The sequence below is a fragment of the Octopus bimaculoides genome, chromosome 3, assembly GCF_046866305.1.
Source record: "Octopus bimaculoides isolate indiv1 chromosome 3, ASM4686630v1, whole genome shotgun sequence".
Classification (NCBI taxonomy): Eukaryota; Metazoa; Mollusca; class Cephalopoda; order Octopoda; family Octopodidae; genus Octopus; species Octopus bimaculoides.
The window spans coordinates 90,950,399-90,970,960 of NC_142930.1; the positions used below are offsets into that span (position 1 = coordinate 90,950,399).

General features: G+C 34.0%; 1 protein-coding gene across 1 annotated transcript; it reads left to right on the forward strand.

Annotated features, from left to right (window-relative positions):
• Positions 1-17,507: 17,507 nt before the first annotated feature.
• On the forward strand, positions 17,508-18,386 carry LOC106868992 (protein CFDP2-like). The gene has a single exon (XM_014914477.3). The coding sequence runs from the start codon at positions 17,508-17,510 to the stop codon at positions 18,384-18,386; it is 879 nt and encodes a 292-aa protein (XP_014769963.3).
• The last annotated feature ends 2,176 nt before the right edge of the window (positions 18,387-20,562 follow it).

Here is a 20,562-nt window from a genome sequence, read left to right on the forward strand (position 1 = left end):
CAATACCAGCAAATGACAACGTTTCTCTAAAAGAAATGGAAAAACTTTCAAAATGCAAAGACCTGGAAATAGAGATAACTCGAATGTGGAATCTAAAAACAGAAACAATTCCTATCATAGTAGGTGCCTTAGGTATAATAAAAAAATATTCAGACAAATACATAACAAAAATAGCAGGACTTACAAATATATATAACATACAGAAAATTGCACTACTGGGTACTGCACACATTCTACGCAAAACACTTTCAATACAGTAAACATAAGAGCACCACAGCAAACCACAGCACATACCCAAGGCGCACAGAGCTGCGCTCGGTAGTGAAGTGAAAGCACGTTATAAAAATAAAACTACTGAACAATAATAATAATAATAATAATAGAAGTGAGCAAATGAAAGAAAAGGATTGATAATTGTGGAAGACTGCATGTATATCAAATAGGGGAAGTTGCTGAGAAATCTACCCAAAGTGAGGAAACCTTAATAGTAGTAGTAAGAGAAGTGGCCATATTGGAAGCAGGGGAAAGGAAAAGCAAAACAAGAAGTACAAGAAAGGCATGAAGAAGCTCTACTGAACAAAGGGCTACACAAACATGTGGCCACAAGTGAAGTTGCTGGACGATACATGTAGGAGTGGTTAAAGAAAGGAGAACTTAAAAAGGAAACTGAGGATACTATACTTACAGTGAAAGCCCAAGATTAGAGGGTCAGTTTTAGAAATGAACATGTGTCTCCACTATGCCAAGTGTATAATGAATTTGATGGAACTATTGCCCATATGAATGTTGTAGATTTCCCCGAAACCAGTGTAAGTTGTAGTGACATGATGAGCTCTTCGTTGGAAACTTTGAGAAAAAGGAGGGAAGATATGGTATGACTACAAACCACAGGAAATAACAGTCGAAAATTTGCAAAATCCCAATTCAAGCACAATAAATTGCTCTTACTGGTGGTGGACAAAGTAAACCATGTGTGCTTTGCAACAGACTTTGCATGCCTATTTTATTCATGGATAGATACACAAGACAGGAAATTAGGCGTGTGCAATCCTCTTAAATAGATGACAAATAAATACGTGTATCTGTGCATGTAGTTGTGTTTGTACTCCCCATCGACACTATTGGTTTGTTTGCATCCCTGTAATTTTTGGTTCAGCAAAACAGCCTGATATGATAAGTATTAGACATTCAACTATAAGAACTAATGCCGATTTCTTCAATTAAAACCCTTCAAGGTACAAAAGCAACTAAAGGGTAAAAGATATATATATGTATATAGAGGTGTAGCTATCTATCTATCTGTCTCGCTGCTTGTCTGTCTACGTGTCTGTCAGCCTGTCTGTATATATATATATATATATATATATATATTAGAAAAGATAAGGTACTCAGAGATCTGGATGGTTGTACATTTACAGATTTTTTATTAATATGTCATGTTTTATAAATCATATATAATAGCGCTTGTATCTATTCAAGTAGAATCTGAAGATTCGACTAGAATAGATGCAAGCGCTATTATATATGATTTATAAAACATGACATATTAATAAAAAATCTGTAAATGTACAACCATCCAGATCTCTGAGTACCTTACTTTTTCTAATATATAATACCTGTACATCACCTCCAAATCTTCTAATATATATATATATATATATATATACATATATATATATATATATATATATATATATATATTATATATATATCGTATATTATATATATATATATGTATATATATGTGTGTGTGCGTGTGTGTGTGTGTATGTGTGTGTGTGTGTGTGTGTGTGTTTGTGTGTGTGTTACATTGCATGAAACAAAGCTCTGGTTTTGAAGTACAATAGAACCTGTGTCTCATTGAATACCTAAAATAACTGATAAAATGTTTCTTAAGGATATATAGGTAATATGAAATACTTAACATTATATTCCATATTTCATTCACAAACTCGGATATTAGTGATGTTATTTGTTCAAGAAATATAACTTCTTAAGGTGGGTAATTTCATTTAACTTGCAAGATGTTTTGACTTGCAACATAGAAATCTCTGATGCAAATGAAATTGAAATATATAAATAAATGAATAAAAATACTTATGATCGGATTTTTATTGTCAGATGTGGAAAGATGTGATGCTGAAACTGAAAATAGATCTCAGTAAAGCCTGTAATTGAAAAGCAATCATTGGAAGCTTTTTATCTTCCAAGGAAAAGAAAACATTTCAACATAATGAAATAGATGAAGACTGTAAAATACAATTTAAGTTTCAAAACAGAATTAATAGAATCTTAGTCATTTTCTTAAACATGTATGAGTGTATAAGTCTTCGTGTAACTTTTCATGTATGTATGAATACATGTATGTATGTATGTATGTATGTATGTATGTATGTATGTATGTATGTATGTATGTATGTATGTGTGTGTATGTATGTATGCATCTATCTATCTATCTATCTTATCTATCTATCTATCTATCTATCTATCTATCTATCTATCTATCTATCTATCTATCTATCTATCTATCTATCTATCTAGCTAGCTAGCTAGCTAGCTAGCTAGCTATTCTCTATCTATACTGTCTATATATCAATCAACCAATCAATCAATCTATCTATATATTTTCATCAACCAATCAATCAATCAATCAATCAATCAATCTATCTATATATTTTCATCAACCAATCAATCAATCAATCAATCTATCTATCTATCTATCTACCTATCTATCTATCTATCTATCTATCTATCTATCTATCTATCTATCTATCTATCTATCTATTTATCCATCTGTCCATGTATCTGTCCATCTATTCATCCATCCATCCATCCATTCATTCATTCATTCACCTCTCCCTTTCTTTTTCATTGCAAATATACACACACAACAGATATACATGCAAACACGTACTTACAAACATTAACACACACACACACACACACACACACACACACACACACACACACACACACACACACAAATATTAACTACAATTTTCATTATATTTATATCAGACATTGTAAGCACCAATTCCAGACAGATTAATATAGGCTTGTTTTCGTCATCATGCATAAGTGCTTGTATTATAATTTGATGCAAACTTCAAGTGACCACAATGTGTTTGACAGGAATTGCAAATTATAAGGTCTTTAAGATTATATCATGATATTACTTGAAAACAAATAATGTCATAATTTAAATTCATTGCGAAATTTATTATGTATTTTTTGTAAATACACAAACATGCATTAAACCTTGTTTATTCAATAATGAAAAGTACACGTACTGAAGCATATACATTGACATTTATATTATGTTTTGATTTGAGAATATTACACGTACTACGCCTGCTGAAATTGTACAGTTGCAAGCCTAATAGCTTTACTATATATATATATATATATATATACATACGTATCGGTATTTTTTGTGTGTATGTGTTGTTTGCTTGTGTGTGTGTGTGTGTGTGTGTGTGTGTGTGTGTGTGTGTGTGTGTGTGTGTGTGTGCGATTGTTAATGTGTGTACGTATGTAAGCCTGTTTGTACATATCATTTATGAATATTGTTAAATACACCTGCACACACATACACACATACTGTTCTAATATGCCATTAAGAATGCTAACAACAGTTTTTATCAGCCATTTGAGAGTATGTAGATTAAATTAAGATAAACATTCCGAAATGTTCCATATAATTGATTATGATAGAATAATCACATGCCTCCTTAAAGAGATTCACAAGTTTGCACAACGTAACATTAGTTATTCATTAGCTTACTCTACATAAAACACCCTTCAACAACAGCAACACCAATACCTATAATCTCTTTGATATGGCTAATGCTTTGATGGATTTCACTTTCATGGTTATTAATTCTAGAATTAGACATCTGCATATATCATTCAATATTGTGCCTTTAAGTTTAACAAAGAGTGCTATTGTGTTGTTTTATTGAACTCTTGTTGTTGCACATACCTATTTAATTTAGAAGCTGAACAAATGGAGAGGATATCATATTAGCTTTAAGTTCCTATGTAGGAGAAGTGATTCATTAAAGATCCTAGTAGGGCAATATATTTTTCATGGCCTCAGTTTCCTTAAGTGTTCGGAGTAGATCATACATTTTCTGGATAGAGACTGACAGAGATTGGCATAACGTCCAAATATTAGTTTGTCATGCTAAAGGCCAGCCATAGAGCTAAAGAGATTTTTTTAGTAGAATGAATCAACTCCAGTGCTTAATTTTTAAAGCCTGGTATTTATTTTATTGGTCTATTTAACGTGCTGCACAGGTATACACATACACATACGCGCGCGCTCGCACACACACGCGCTCGCTCGCACACACACACAAAACATCCACACACACACATGCACACAGGCACACATGCACACACATATATGTATACATATAGGACGGGCTCCTTTCAATTTCTGCCTGTTAGAGCCACTCACGAGGCTTTGGTCAGTCCGTGATTGTTCTGCTCATGGTAATATGTTCGTGCTGAATGTGTAAATAATATCTTCACAGTCGATACATTGCTCTGTATTTCAATACAATGTTCCTACTCAAACTGTGTAAAAAACAAAAAAAAAGGGGGAGATAAAAGCCCACTTCAGTCAAGACTGACTATGGGATTGTGCTTGTGATTTGAACGTTGCTATCCGAGGCACAAGTCCGAGCAATGTTGTTGATAGAAGACAAGCAGTCACCCATGAATACAAGCCTCCAATTTCCATGCCATTGATGTTGTCCATAGGAAAGGAAAAGGCTGCTACAGCTTGGCATCAGTGACGTCGCAAATCATTTCTACAGCTGAGTGAACTGGAGCAACGTTAGATTAAGTTACTTGCTCAATAATACAACACACAGTTCTGTCCAGGAATCTAACTCACTATCTCAGCATTGTGAGACCGACGTTCCAATCACTGAGCCATGCACCTATAGCTTATGTCGAAACTATAATGATATCTGTGGGGCCGCTGAAGATGGAGATATGTTGGATTGTTGGTATGGCTGTTTTGGTATAAATTTATATATATATATATATATATATATATATATATATATATATATATATATATATATATATATATATAGGTGCAGATATCGCTGTATAGTATGATGTTTGCTTCCCAACCTGCATGTCACCCTGGCAAGTGTCTTCTAATATAGCCTCGGAATGATCAAAGCTTTGTGAGTAGATCTGAAAGTTGGAAACTGAAAGAACCCCTTCGTATATGTATACATTTACTTATATATATATAAATCTCTCCCCTCTCTCTCTCTCTCTCTCTCTCTCTCTCTCTATATATATATATATATATATATATATATATATATATATGCGTTTATGTGTCTGAGTGTATGTGGTAGTGTGTGTGAGTGTATGTGTTTGTGACTCGGTAGCTTAGTACTTTGACAAAATAGACAAATAGAATACGTAGCAGGCTTTAAAATAAAATATGTACTTGGGTTGATTAGATCTGCTAAACTATTCTTCAAAGCTTTGTCCCAGCATGGTGATAGTCGAATGACTCAAACAAGTAAACGACAAAAGATCATATATATATATATATATATATATATATATATATATATATATATATATATATGTTAAATCTCTGAACGAGGTATTAACAGTAACTGCACGATAAAGTGAAGTATATTTGCCACGTACGCTGAAGAAGGAAAATAACCCTGAAACTCGAGTACGTACGTATCGTAGATCAAGATGGGAAAGATAACTTCCCTTGGCAAATACAGACAGGACACAGATGTGTGTCGATAGCCAGCTGGAAGAGATGTCCTCCTGGGGCTAAAAGTAACAGTAACATCCACCCTTCGGGGTCAGCCACATTTAAGTGGCAAATATACTTCACTTTATCGTGCAGTTACTGTTAATACCTCGTTCAGAGATTTAACATTGCTTGTTTTCACTTTTTCTATATCAGTGAATAATTTCACTGGAAAAAGTTATATATATTTGCCAAGGAATATCTTTTGCATCGAAGGTCGGCGATTGTCGTACGCTGAAGAAGGGAAATAACCCTGAAACTCGAGTACGTACGTATCGTAGATCAAGATGGGAAAGATAACTTCCCTTGACAAATACAGACAGGTTAGAATTTAACCGGTTGCATCTCAGTAACATGTGCTTATACAGAATAATATTCAGCACTGAATATATTCTAATTATTTATAATATAATATATGATAAAATCTTTATAAGAATTTATCAAGTAGTCAGCGTGAAAAAACCCCAGATGCAGCTTACTTCACAGTTTTGCTGTATTGCCGTTAAGTTAAAATGTTTTTAGGAGATTAATTTTGAAAGTTGCTTTTCCTCGCTTTCGGTAAATATGTTGCTTATTTTTTGGTAGTTTTTGACTTATTTAGTCCCTCTAAGCGTGAGGCATTACTATAAAATTATATATATATATATATATATATATATATATATATATATATATAATTCAGAATGGGACAAGAACGCAAAACAGCCGGAGAGTAGGTGATACAAGAGAGGGAAAAACATACTGATAGACGATACAAAGTAAACACGGACATATCATTCGGAGTTTTCTCTCTTCAGTCGAGATCCAGATTATCTTTGCAATTTCGGCTGGTTAGCCCCAAAGAAAAAACTAAGCTAAGCGCATTAGATTCCTTGGAAGAAAGCAGCGAATGTATACAAAAACAATGACGAAAAAAAAACGAACAATGTTACACAAATACAGTAGGAATATATATATATATATATATATATATATATATATGTAACACACAAACTCGCGCGCACACATATATATGTGTATGTATGCACGAGGGGTGTTCATTAAAGATTTCCTCTGACGCACTTCCGGTTATTGCAGAAAACTTGAACAGGTATAATCATACCTGTCTACATGTCACATTGTAAATTGTATTCGTTTCCATTTTACGGCTGCTGAAGTGGACTAAGAAGTTATAATATAAGCTGTTGAATGCAGATCAGTGACCAGGTTCTTATACTTGAAAGGCCGTACATCAAAAGAGACTTTCGATGAGATTGAAAAAAGTTTATGGTGACGATGATATGACAATCAAGCAATGGCATCACCAGTTCAAATGTTGTCAGAGTTCAGATGTCACCAGTTCAAATGTCGTCAGAACCAATGATGGAAATAATTATCTCTGATGAATGTAACATTAATTTTCTTATGTCGTTCAATTTACCTCAAGGAATCAATAGACCAATTGAGTAAACCTATCAGTAACGTACATATAATGACTACTGGAAACAGCAGTAAACCAAATTTGGTCTAGTAAATGAATTATAAGTAATGACCATTACTTTAAATTTGTTTCTTATATATATATATATATATATATATATATATATATATATATATATATATATATATATATATATATATATATATATATATATATATATATACTTACGGAGATGTACTTGCATAGCAAGTGATCTGATCTGAGATCGTGTGCTGGAACGAATTGAATTGCGGCATGTTTATAAGCCATTTAAGAAACACACAGAAGCCATTAGATTCACTCCAACATTTAAATTTAATTTGCCAAAATATTTTCGTCGCTTTGAGACCGGGATCTGTTCACTGACAAAATCCCGTGCTGATTCTCTCTCTCTCTCTCTCTCTCACTCTCTATATATATATATATTTATATATATATATATATATATATATATATATATATATATATATATATATATATATATATATATATACATGTTTGTGTGTGTGCATGTGTTGTGTAAACAATATATGATATTAAATGCGGCATAAAGAAGGATAATTAATTTTAAAACAATAATCTTTTGGCAGAACCTTGATTACCTAAGACTTTATGAGATACATTCTTATTCAATGTCAGCTATAAAATGTATTAGATAAGTCAGCATATATTTTACAGACAATTGCAGGAATCAAGTATTAAAAATAAAATAAATATGTTTGGAATTTTTGATATTCTGAAGACTGTTTTCGAACAAGTGATACGCTTTAAGAAATAACTCGTAATTCCCTTTTCTCCGTTTATTTCTCAGCAAAATAAATAAAACGAAATGGAAAGTGTTTGTCTTTTGTTATCCCAGTGTGTTTTTACATTGAGTCTGCAGTGAATTTGCAACTATAAAGTTAAAAATCATATTTAAAATGGAATTCCCGCTGTCTTCATAAAAGCAGTGGCAAAATGCAAATCGAAAACACAAAATATAATTTAATGTGTGGTTTAGCTATTTTCTAAGATATTCTAATGGAAATAAATGGGAAAGAGTAACTACCTATGACAGTCATTTTAGTATAATTTATCTAGTACGGTCAACAGATCTACCTTAGAATCAATTATAATTTTAATGCATCCTATTGTCATTGTTTACAAGTACAAAGTAACATTTAAATTGCTTTTGTTTTCTTTTTGGAAAATAGAATTATAGAGGAAATTAAGTAACTTTGTTTCAAAGGAAGTCAAATTGCTAGAATGAACTGTTCTGATCTCAGTGTTTGATGAGAGTACAAAATACTGATTTCAAAATCTTAAGTTAATTTCAGCTAAAGATTCAAGAAAATAATTGTCGTATATATAAAGCTCACAGAAAACACGAGATCCTGTAGACTTGTCAAGTAGTATCCAAAAGACCAGAAGAGATCTCTTGGAAGACATCAAACTAAAACGATAAGTTAAAAAATTAGGCTCTAAATGGAACAGAAGTGTGCAATATAAAAGAACATCTGATAGGATAATCTGGGTAATAGAATGATGGTGTGATATTTCTGTCTCTTATCTCTCTCTCTCTCTCTCTCTCTCTCTCTCTCTCTATATATATATATATATATATATATATATATATATATATATATATATATATATATATATATATATATAGATAGATAGATAGATAGATAGATAGATATACAGGGCAGGGAATCGTCAATTAGTAATCACTGGCCGATAAATTTCTTAATGTCTGCCTCACGTGGTCTTGATGTCGCATGGTCAAAATTTACGCGAGTTATTTAGACATTGGCAAATTTATTAAAATATTTGGCTGAAGATCGAAATGAGGTAATTTCTTACCAATAATCGTGAAACGATTCGTACCAAATTAATTAAAGGCAAGTTTGTTTTTTTTACTCTTCTCTTCTGTCTTTAGTTCTGTGTGTACCACGAATATCGCTATCAATTAGAGAAAAATTTGTAGTTTTTAGAATCAGTGGTTCTTTGGCTGCTGTTTCTGAATTTCTCAGTATGTTGGAGAAGCAGGTTTTCTGCTAATCCCTATATATTTATGATTATATATATATATATATAACATACAAAAATAAGAGGAATGACCAGCAAAAGTGGACTCCTATATGCCAGAAATAGATGCCGAATCATCTAACCACGAAGAATATGTTCTCAGTAAAAATTTCAGCGAAACAACAGAGAGAGAGAGAGAGAGAGAGAGAGAGAGAGAGAGAGAGAGAGAGAGAGAGAGAGAGAGAGAGAGAGAGAGAGAAAGAGAGAGACAGATTGATAGATAGCTGGATAGATAGATAGATAGATAGATTGTGGCTCTGTGTGTATATTTGTCCCCCACCACCGCTTGATAACTGGTACTGGTGTATTTATGTTCACGTAACTTACCGGCTCGGTAAAAGAGATCAATAACAAAGTACCAGATTGCTTCGATTAAAATCCTTCAAGGCATTGCCCCAGTGTGACTGAAGTGTGTCCTTAGTAAAGCTTTAAGCTAAGGGAGATTACTCTTGTAAACCGTTCACTTTTCTCAGTAATATTATTGTATGGAAACCTCTCACGTTCGCTTTACCTGCTAAAAATAGCAACCCAAATGTTTTTAGATAAGATCTAAATGCTAGATGTTCATGAACCAAATGAAGGGCACATTTTCAATTCTGGGATCATCCTCTTTCCGAAAAGGCATAATATGTCTATGCAGAGCATATGTTGAGTGAGATACAGAGATCCTGGACGGATAGGCAGAATTTCGCTAAGAAGCTTGCTTCCTAGCCACATGATTATGAGTTCCGTCCCACTGCATGGTAGTGCTACTTCGTTACAAACATTATTATTATTATTATTATTATTATTATTATTATTATTATTATTATTATTATTATTATCATTATTATTATTATTATTATTATTATTTTTATTAAGGGGTCGAAAAAACTGAGTACCAGTCGTGAACTGGGGTCGATGCAATCGACTATCCTCTCCTCCAAATTTCAAGTCGTATCCCTATTGTAGAAATTATTATTATTATTTTTTTTTTCATATACACAACAGATTAGAGTCTAATAACTTCCAAAACTGGATGATTTCAACTTGCAGAAAAGGTAACGAAGTAACTACTTGGGCATCGACTTAATATCTCTATATTGTCACGTCTTGTTCTTATTGTACACGTTACAAACATTCGTGTTTGGTCATGGGAATTACTTTTTTTTCTGTATCAAGCCCTTTTCAGACATCAAGGCTTAATATCCTGTGTAATCATTTCACGGTTCTTGAGTTACCATTCATGACTTGATTTCAGTTATCTGGAGTTGTAAATAAAGCCAATAGCTGCAACGGTCAACAGTAACTACGACGAATACTTAGTTAAAAAATTATCCGTGAAAGAATTTTTTGTGTGCCCAAAAGTGTTTTATGTCCTAATGGATATAAAAACAGCCATGAGAACTTGGAAAGGTGAAGGAGTGAACGGAAAGAATTATTGTATCATTAAAGTTAGTTGAAGGGCTACCAGGGTCGTGGCCCCTCTATTCCTTGTACCCAGGATACTTGAGCCATAAAAACTCTGCACCTACACACACACGAATACACTCACGCGCACAGTTGACATACAAAATATGTAGATGCAGACAATGCTATCGTGCTGATACTGTTATTGTTGTTGCCTTTTGGTCACTTAAATGTTGGTGGGCTGGTAATAGCGGTGGTATTGATTGCATTGAGTTTGTTTTTGGTGCTAATGTGGGTATCGTTCGGAATGCTGCTTGTCATATTTTTCTTACCAATTGTAATGTTTTTTTTTTTACTGTTTATCTTCAACTTAATTCTCATTGCTGTTTAGGTCAATTGTCATTGAACTAAGATCGAAGACATTTCAGTCAACTTCCGATACATTACATCACCATATCTCATGTGATTGGTTTTTTAAATGGGTTGCTTATAATTTTTACCCGATTCTTGCATTGTTGAGTTGGTACTTTGGTAATGGCCGTGGTTGTATTGGTTTTGGTCTTGATGGTAGATATAGTGTTGGCAGCACAAATTGATATACAGACATGCTTACACACACACACACACATATACCAGCCCCATATATATATATATATATATATATTTGTGTGTGTGTGTGTGTGTGTGTGTGTGTATTGCGTTGTGTGTGTGTGGATAAATAGATACCCCTTATGGCCCAAGTAAATGTACATAAATGGATGCACAGATATTCACACTGAAAATTTTGCCTCACACTTTGTAGTGATGGATACAACAATTCGTACACCCTTCCTCATATATGCATGTATATATATATATATATATATATATATATATATATATATATATATATATATATATATATATATATAAACGTTTCGTGACAATTGGTTTTCAAATTAACTACTATAGTATAAGCTAAAACACTGAAAGGCAGCCTTTACAGCTAGGAAAAAAGTGTAGTTTTTAAGTTTTTAAAATTTAACCTTGTTTCCGAGGGAGTTAAATTCCTGACCGTATTCCCAAATGAGTGGACGTATTTTACAATTTCCGTAAGCGCAAAATTCCGTAACATGAAGTAGCTGGAATGTGGAGGGCGCCTACACATACACACACATAAGATGTAAAAGTAGATTTAGAACTCGAGAATATTTAGAATCATATTAATAAATACGGTGTTATATAATATGGTGTGTTGTATAATATGATCAGAGATTATCTGCAGTTAAAATCCATAAATATACTTCAAAGAAAGCAAATTCTTTGAAAGTGGAAATTGCTTCATTAGAATTCATACTCCTTTAATGTAAAAGTTACAAAGATTTAGAAATGTCCAGCAAGTATATTTAATAAGTTACGTCTGTTAAGGATATTAACTAAATTCGGAAGTATGTATCTGATAGTTATACAATAAGACTTTGAGATATTTAATGATTTAATGTAAAACAAAAAAAAAAAAAAAGATTTAGAAAGAAAGACATCACTACTGAAATACTTCTACGTCTTCAAATTCTCGGAATGTTTGTTGCTTTGAAGAGACATTCATAAAATATTCTACTTTGTGGTACTTTACATTTTAATATTAGGATATTATGAAAGTCTGTGTTTCGATCTCATGAGTGATGGCAGCAAGTCACATAAAATATTTTACTGAGTGAAATGTTAATGGAGATTAATAAAAACGGTAGTGAATATCATCAGTCACAACATTTCTCAGTTGTATGCTTCCTAAGTGAGTATAAATCTTAGTTATTAATTATGTAAGCCACTCAGTTATTTCATCTCATTGCAAAGTATGAACTAATAACTTCACAAAATGGAGTTTACTTTCTCTCAATTCAAATGTAAGGTATGTTAGTATACTTAATATATTCTTAACTGCTTGACTAATAGCTTCGCTGCTGACACTGTATCAACAGATCATTGAAAATATTTAAATCTTAGCTACTTACTATTTATATTAATACGGTATTAGTAACTTAATACATACTTACTAACATTTAATAGTTGGTTCTTGAAAAATAGCAAGTTATTTCATCGTTATTCTTATATGTTAATACAAGATTAATTTTGTTCAGATTTTACCTTTTGACCAAAATATATTTGCTAATATTTAGTTGCTAATTCTGCAATGCAAAACAAAGTGTTGACTCCAGAACTTTTAACTGTAAAGCAGTCCTGTTGAACATTTTATATTATCAAGAATAATTGGTATTATCTTTTCTTTTAAGTCACGTAGGGCCACACTTCATTTGACATCAGATAGGGAATTTCTTAGCAGAAATTTCTATTTACAATTTGTTGCTGTATTTAAATTACATAATATTCTTAGTAATTTCTATAAGCAGTTGCACTTTTGCAGGGACATTATAAAAACAAGCTGCCAATATGAATAATCTTCAAAATGACAGAAAGGAAAACTTGAAAGCTTTCATAATGTTATATATATAGTTAAAGGTTTCCTACTTTCTAAATTTATAATTTCCTTTTGTATTTATTTAATTGAAAGTGCCAATCTTGTTTGAATGGACCTCTCAACATTTTTTTAAGATGTTAAGATGCATTATTTTTTCCCCTCTTTCTTTCCCTTACAAAAATTTAAGTTAGCTTATTTTCTAAGTCATCGCTGAATCTTCTCAGTTTGTGAGTCAAGTTCTTATACTTACCGTATAAAATATTAAGGGCTTATAGTGATACAGCCGCCGCTGGAAGTATTCAATCTTGGTTACAGAATATCCCTTACATCCTTGTGCTGTTTGTTAATCACCTTCACCTTGCTCAATTGTGCGAGTGGGTCCTGAAATCATGGAACGCTGTGAAAATGGAGGTAGTAGTAAAATTGCTCTTAAAATTTGGTATATGCATTAGATGGCACAGAGGATGACACTCCGTTTGAAGATAGTGATACTGCGGACAGAGTTCATGATCCTGATGATTTTTCTGGTTTTGGGGTTATCGATGACTGCAGTCAGCTTTCAGGATTTGAAGATATATTCCTTATGGTTGTATGTTTAATATTTGCACACTTTTAAATATTTTTCGGATCATTTTTAAAACGGGGGCCACATTTTTCATTAACGAAACACTTTGAAACTTGGAACACTGGTAGAATGTGTCATATAAAACAACTTTTTCTCTTAGTCTTCTTTAAAAAAAAAGAAATCCATAAATTATTCCATGTTAAAGTTGTCGTATTTCTGTAATTTCAACCAATCACTGACGTCCATTCAGCCGATATACATTAAGTGCCGACTACATAAACAAACGATTCTGAAACAATTAATCCTAACCCTAACCCTAACTCTAACCCTAACCCTAACCGTAGGGTTAGGGTTAGGGTTAGGGTTAGGGTTAAAGCATATTTAAAATGAAAAAAGCAAATAAAACGAAGAATCGTTTGTTTATGTAGTCGGCACTTAATGTATATCGACTGAATGGACGTCAGTGATTGGTTGAAAGTATCGAAATAAGACAATTTTTTACATGAAATAAATTCGAATACAAAAATATTTTTCTGTTCTATAACACAAAATAGATAAGTATACGAAGTTTGAAAGTCTTTCCGTACCAAAAACACTACGTAAAACATTAATGAAAAATGTGGCCCCCGTTTTAAAAAAGATCCTCTTTTTGTATTGTAATTTAATTGTAACGATTGTTTTGTTATGTTCGTGCGAAAATTTTACAAATGGTAATAACATGAAATATTCTCCGAATTTGAAGATTAAAATGTTTTTTTATTGATAATATTTCCACTGTGCAGATTTTAATCGCTGTTCTGTTTTTGTTTTGTTGTATTTAGGATGTCATATTTGTATGGTACTTCTATAAATGATTGAAGTATTTTTTTTTTGTGCAGATTTTACTGTAATTTTTATTTCATTTTTATTTTCTTCTATTCGGGATGTCATGCTCATGATATTTTTACAAAGTGTAACTGTGCAATAGAATTTTATTCCGTATTTCTCTTTGAGAGTAAACTTATCATATCATGTCTGACGGTCCCACAAAGCAAATGGATAAGGTAGATGAGTGCTGCCTTTTGTTAGTTTTACAGACACGAGTGTAGGGTTACAACGGGAGACAGTTACGGTTAGTCAACGTAATGAATGGTGCAAAGAATTACCAGGAACATTTTAAGTGGCGTGCTGGAGGTTACAGTGATGTTTTTTCATTGCATCTGTAAAGGTAACAAGACCCGAAGTGCCGGGACCTTATTTTTATGTTTATTATTCTTTTCAAATTTTTGGTTGCTAAAATCAGGGTGCGTCCTCGAGGACGAAGCGTCTTCGACGCCGGAAAATACGGTACATGTCAATGTGTATTAATTAAATAATTCAGCCGTATAATTTATGAATTAATACAGGTGAAAAGGCTTTCTCATCAGGTCAAAGAATATTATAGTTACTTTATAATTCTTTCATCGACACAGTACATATATATAAACGAGGCAAGTCATCATTCGAAATAAGCTAAGAGAAATGTTGATGGCCAATTAATGAGTAGTAATAAACTATACTGTTATCTTGAAAGCAACGCAGCCGACCATTGAAGTAGTTTAAGGTTTTCATTTACGCGCCAAGAAAAGCCAGAACGCGTCTACTCTAAAAAAATAATTGGCAAGAGACATGACTCATAACTTTAAGTAAGCAGTATATACGAAATAAACAATATGTACGTTTAAATACACGCACAGATACCAGCTAAATATCATATACACGGTAATAATTTTATGAGATCGGATTAAGGATATATAAACAATAAAATTAATCGAAAGAAAATGATGAAATTTTGCGGATTATAAAAATCTGAGCGGTATTCCTATGCAGCATACAATGGAAGAGTTTATATAATAAATATATATTCAATTATAAAGTATCTATAAAGTATAATATGTCACGTTATCTAGGAGTCAGTCATAGCTTTTCCAAGAGATAGTCATGCTGTGTAAATTTAGGTGCTACATAAACAATAAAACAATAAGCATGATGAGTTATGAATTTACAGACATTTACCAGGCAGATAACACTATAATTGTTACTCACAATAAAAGGATATGTGTTATAGCCGATGTTACAAATTACTAATGATATTAATGCAATTATTAATATGAATAATTTCATTACAAATATGGTTATTGTTAATTATTAAATAATATTCTGTAATTGATATGAATTTATTCTTTATATAAATATTACATTTCTTATTAAATATTGATTTTATTGCACATATCAAACATATTATAGTAAATATTGCATAATCAAAATGAATATAGCTTTAAAATTAATATTGTTTTCAAATTTGGTTACAAGGTCAGAAAGTAGAGTCGAGGGGTACTTATTTTATCAATTCTCCCATCTCACCGCCTTAACTATAAAATAGATATTAATATTAGTATCATGTTAAAAAAAGGCATACTCTTATGTATCTGAACATCTATGTAATGTCATATATGCATATGTATATATACATAGAAATGTAGAAAAAATACACATTCATACATAAACACACACACACACACACACACACACACATATACATATATATATATATATATATATACATAATGTCAGATCGCTCAAGAATGCGACTGGGAATATGTAACCAGTACAACGTGATGCATAGCCCGGTCGTTGGCGACTAAACTGGCAACCCCACCAGGCTTGCTTGGTGAGAATAAACAATAAGACCCGTCAAAGGGCGGAGGAACTCCATGAACAGTCAACGGCCATCCAACAAAATGTTTGTAAAAAAATTGTGTGTAATATATATATATATATATATATATATATATATATATATATATATATGTCATATTTTAAAATGATATTTCTACTTATATATTTTTACTTATATACATATATATATATATATATATATATATATATATATATATATATATATATATATATATATATATATTATCTTCTATTTCTCAATGGCATATGTTTTATTTATATATACCATTTTACACTTTATTTTTTTATATATATCCTTGTGTGTGTAGGGGGGTGCGCGTCATGTGTGTGTGTCAGGTCAGACTAGTGCTGCTACCAAAATGACAGTAGATGGTACAACCTGCAGCTGTTTCCGCTACCTTGTAGACACATACAGGAGTATGTAAGTCTAAGGGAGTAAACCCAAACAGAAAATCCGTTGAGAGGGCCCCTAAAGCAGTTGATGGGGAGGAATGATCCAAACTATCTTCTTGCATCCCATTCAACTTTGCTGGTTCCAAATGTATTGACCTTGTCTCTCCTTTGGACTAAATCGGTGAAGTCTAGAGGGGGTGATCGGGCAAATTGGGTAAGGCACGTTCTCCATACGTTCAGAGCATTTAGCTTGCTTTGTCAATGATTTAGAATTTCTTGGAGGACGCTGAAAAAAAATGAGCATAAGGAGAGGACACTTCATCCTTGCAGTAACAGGCAAGGGAAACAACACGCAAGTGGCAGATTACGGGTAATAGTGCATCCTTATTTGATGAAGCGGGACTCCGCCACGGGTCATTTTCGACGATGGGAGTGATTATTCAATCGCACTGATCAGCTACCGCCCATCTTAAACTGGGCAGTCCCCAGTCAGTAAGGTGCTGATCCACCACGTTTGTCCGCTGCTAAGGATGTATGGAGCTAGGACAAAAACTGAAAATCTGACGTAAAGCCCAGCACCTGGCAAAAGGAGAAGAAAATTGAAATTGATCTCATTGAACTGGGGACCTGGAATGTCAGAACAATGACAACCGGAATGGACATTACCGACCCGGACAAAACGGCAATCATTGACAAGGAGCTCACACGGCCGAATGTAGACATCACTGCCCGGCAAGAGACAAGACTTGCTGACTCTGGTTTCATTAGGCAAAGAAATCACACATTCTTCTGGAAGGGTCTTGGAGAAGATGAGAGGAGAATCCATGGTGTGGGGTTTGCTGTATACAACAGATTGCTGAACAAGTTCCGTTTTCCTCGAGGTATAAATGAGCGCATCACTATCATGGAAGCGGGGACTAAAACTGGAAGGGCCCATCTCATTAGTGCCTATGTTCCTATTCTAACAGCAGAAAATGACAAAAAAGATCAGTTCTACGAAGAACTTCAGGATATGATCAACAGTATCCCAAGGGCAGACAAACTTTCTCTCATGAGTAATTTCAATGCAAGATTAGGCGCTGATCACCAAGTATGGCCCAAGTGCCTTGGACAGTTAGGACTGGGGAAAATCAATGATAATGGCCAGAGACTCTTCGAATTTTTCACAAATAACAACCTGTGCATTGCAAGCACCTTCTACAATGGCAAAGACCGGCATAAAGTTTCTTGGTGCCATCCAAGATCAGGTTATTGGCTCCAGATTGACTTCGTCATCGTCAGAAAGAATGATGTCAACGCTGTAAAGCAAACAAGATCCTTCCACAGTGCAGACTGTAACACAAATAACCTGTTGGTTATAGTAAAGGTAAAGATGGTCACAAAGAAAACCCCAAGAGCCGAAAAACCAAAGAAACCTAAGATCAACAAAAAAAAAAACGCCCAAGAACCAGTGATGAGAACCAAATTTCAAGAATATTTTGAAGAACAGCTCCAAAACGTAGCTCATCCCCTGGCGACATGTGGAACAACATGAAATCAGCAATATATGATTCTGTGTCGTGGGCCTTTGGAACGGATCGACTTTCAAGGAGGACTGGATCAAAGCCAATGCTCCAATACTAATGCCATTATTTGAGAAAAACTGCAAGATCTTCATAAAGCACAATAGAAAACCAACAGAAAGTACAAAGCAAACAGCTACGTGCTGTAAAATCCAACCTTCAAAAAGAAACTAGAAAATGTGCCAACCAGTACTGAAAGAAATCATACTTATAAATTCAATAGGCGAGTGACATTGGAAACATCTGGAAAATGTATGAGAAGATTAGAGTTGCTATCGGACCAACAGTGAGTAAAGGGGCACCTCTCAAGTCTGCAACAGGTGACCAGATGACAGACAAGAAGAATCAAATGGAAGGATGGGTGGAACATTACTCTAAATTGTACACAAAAGAGTGAGATGTTGATAGACAGTTTGATGAGGCCATTCCTCAGCACCCCGAAGTGATAGAAATTGATATACCACCAACGGAAGAAGAATTCTCCACTGCAATCGATGAAAAGCACACGGGAATGACCATATACCTGCTGAGGTGTTGATAGAGAACAAAGATGCCCTCCTTCCACATTTATACAAGTTACTAAAGACGTGTTGGTTGGATTTAAAAATTCCACAGAATATAAGAAATCCCAAGATCATTACACTCTACAAAAATAAAGGGGACAAGGGAGATTGCAATAACTACAGAGGCATCTCACTTCTGAGCATCACTGGAAAAGCTTTTGCGAGGATCATTCTGAAACGACTTCAGAAGCTAGCAGAAAGAGTACTACCAGAGCGCCAGTGCGGTTTTAGATCTAACCGCTCAACAATGGATATGATCTTCTCCATTCGTCAACTACAAGTAAAATGCCGGGAGCAGCAATTACCACTATATATAACATTTGTCGATCTGACAAAGGCATTTGATAGAGTAAGCAGATCAGGACTGTAATTGGTGCTTGTGCTTGGAAAATGTGGCTGCCCACCAATACTACTGCAGTTCATTGTTTCATTCCAAGATGACATCAAGGCCACCATTCAGTTTGACGGTTTAATATCAGATAGCTTTAACATCAACAGCGGAGTAAAACAAGGTTGTGTCTTAGCACCAATCCTTTTCAGCATTTACTTTGCTGTATTGCTGCAGTATGCATTTCAAGAGTCGCCGGGAGATGTCTACCTTTGTTGGAGAGAACTGATGGATCACTCTTTGATCTTTCTAGACTTCGGGCCAAGACCAAGATCAATAGAGCAAGAGACTTTCTCTTCGCCGAAGATGCGGTACTTGTTGCTCACAGTGAATTAACTCTACAAATAATGATGGACCACCTATCATCAGCATGCAAGGCCTTCGGTTTGATCTTCAGTGTAAAGAAGACCGTTATCCTCACTCAGGAGGGCACAGTGAAAGGCCATATCAAGGTTGATGACAAGGAGCTTGAGACAGTGGACACGTTCTGCTATCTAGGGTCTACCATTTCCTCTACTTACTGCTTCACTTGATGATGAGATTAACGTCAGGATAGGGAAGGCAGCAACAACTTTTGGAAGGCTGACAAAACGAGTATGGAAGAACAAAAGATAAAACAAAACAAAGATCAGGATTTATGAAGCATGTGTTCTCAGCACACTCCTCTATGGATCTGAAACATGGACCTTGCACAGCAGACAGGAAAGGTGCCTCGGCATTTTCTATCTCAGATGCCTCTGCAAGATCTTAGGCCTAACATGGCAGGACAAGGTCACCAATGTTGAAGTGCTGGCCCAGGAAAATCTTCAAAGCATGACAGCTATCTTGTGTATGAGAAGACCGAGGTGGCTGGGGCATGTCAAGAGAATGGATGACCAGGCCGAAAACTACAAGGATTTAGTGGAAAAGCTGTTGAAAAGTCTACAGGATATAGGCGCTAAAATGAGCATTAAGGTTCTTTTTTACATAGCCATCTAGATAAATTTCCGGATAATTGCGGTAATGTGAGCAAGGAGAACAATTCCATCAGGATATCAAAACAATGGAAGAACGCTACAAGGGACGGTGGGATAAGCGAATTATGGCTGACTACTGCTGGAGTATCAAAAGTGACCTAAATAACATTGAACATGACGGAAAATCAAGAAAGAGAAATTTTTTATCATAGTTCTTATGTTCGCGAAGGTTTTATTTCTG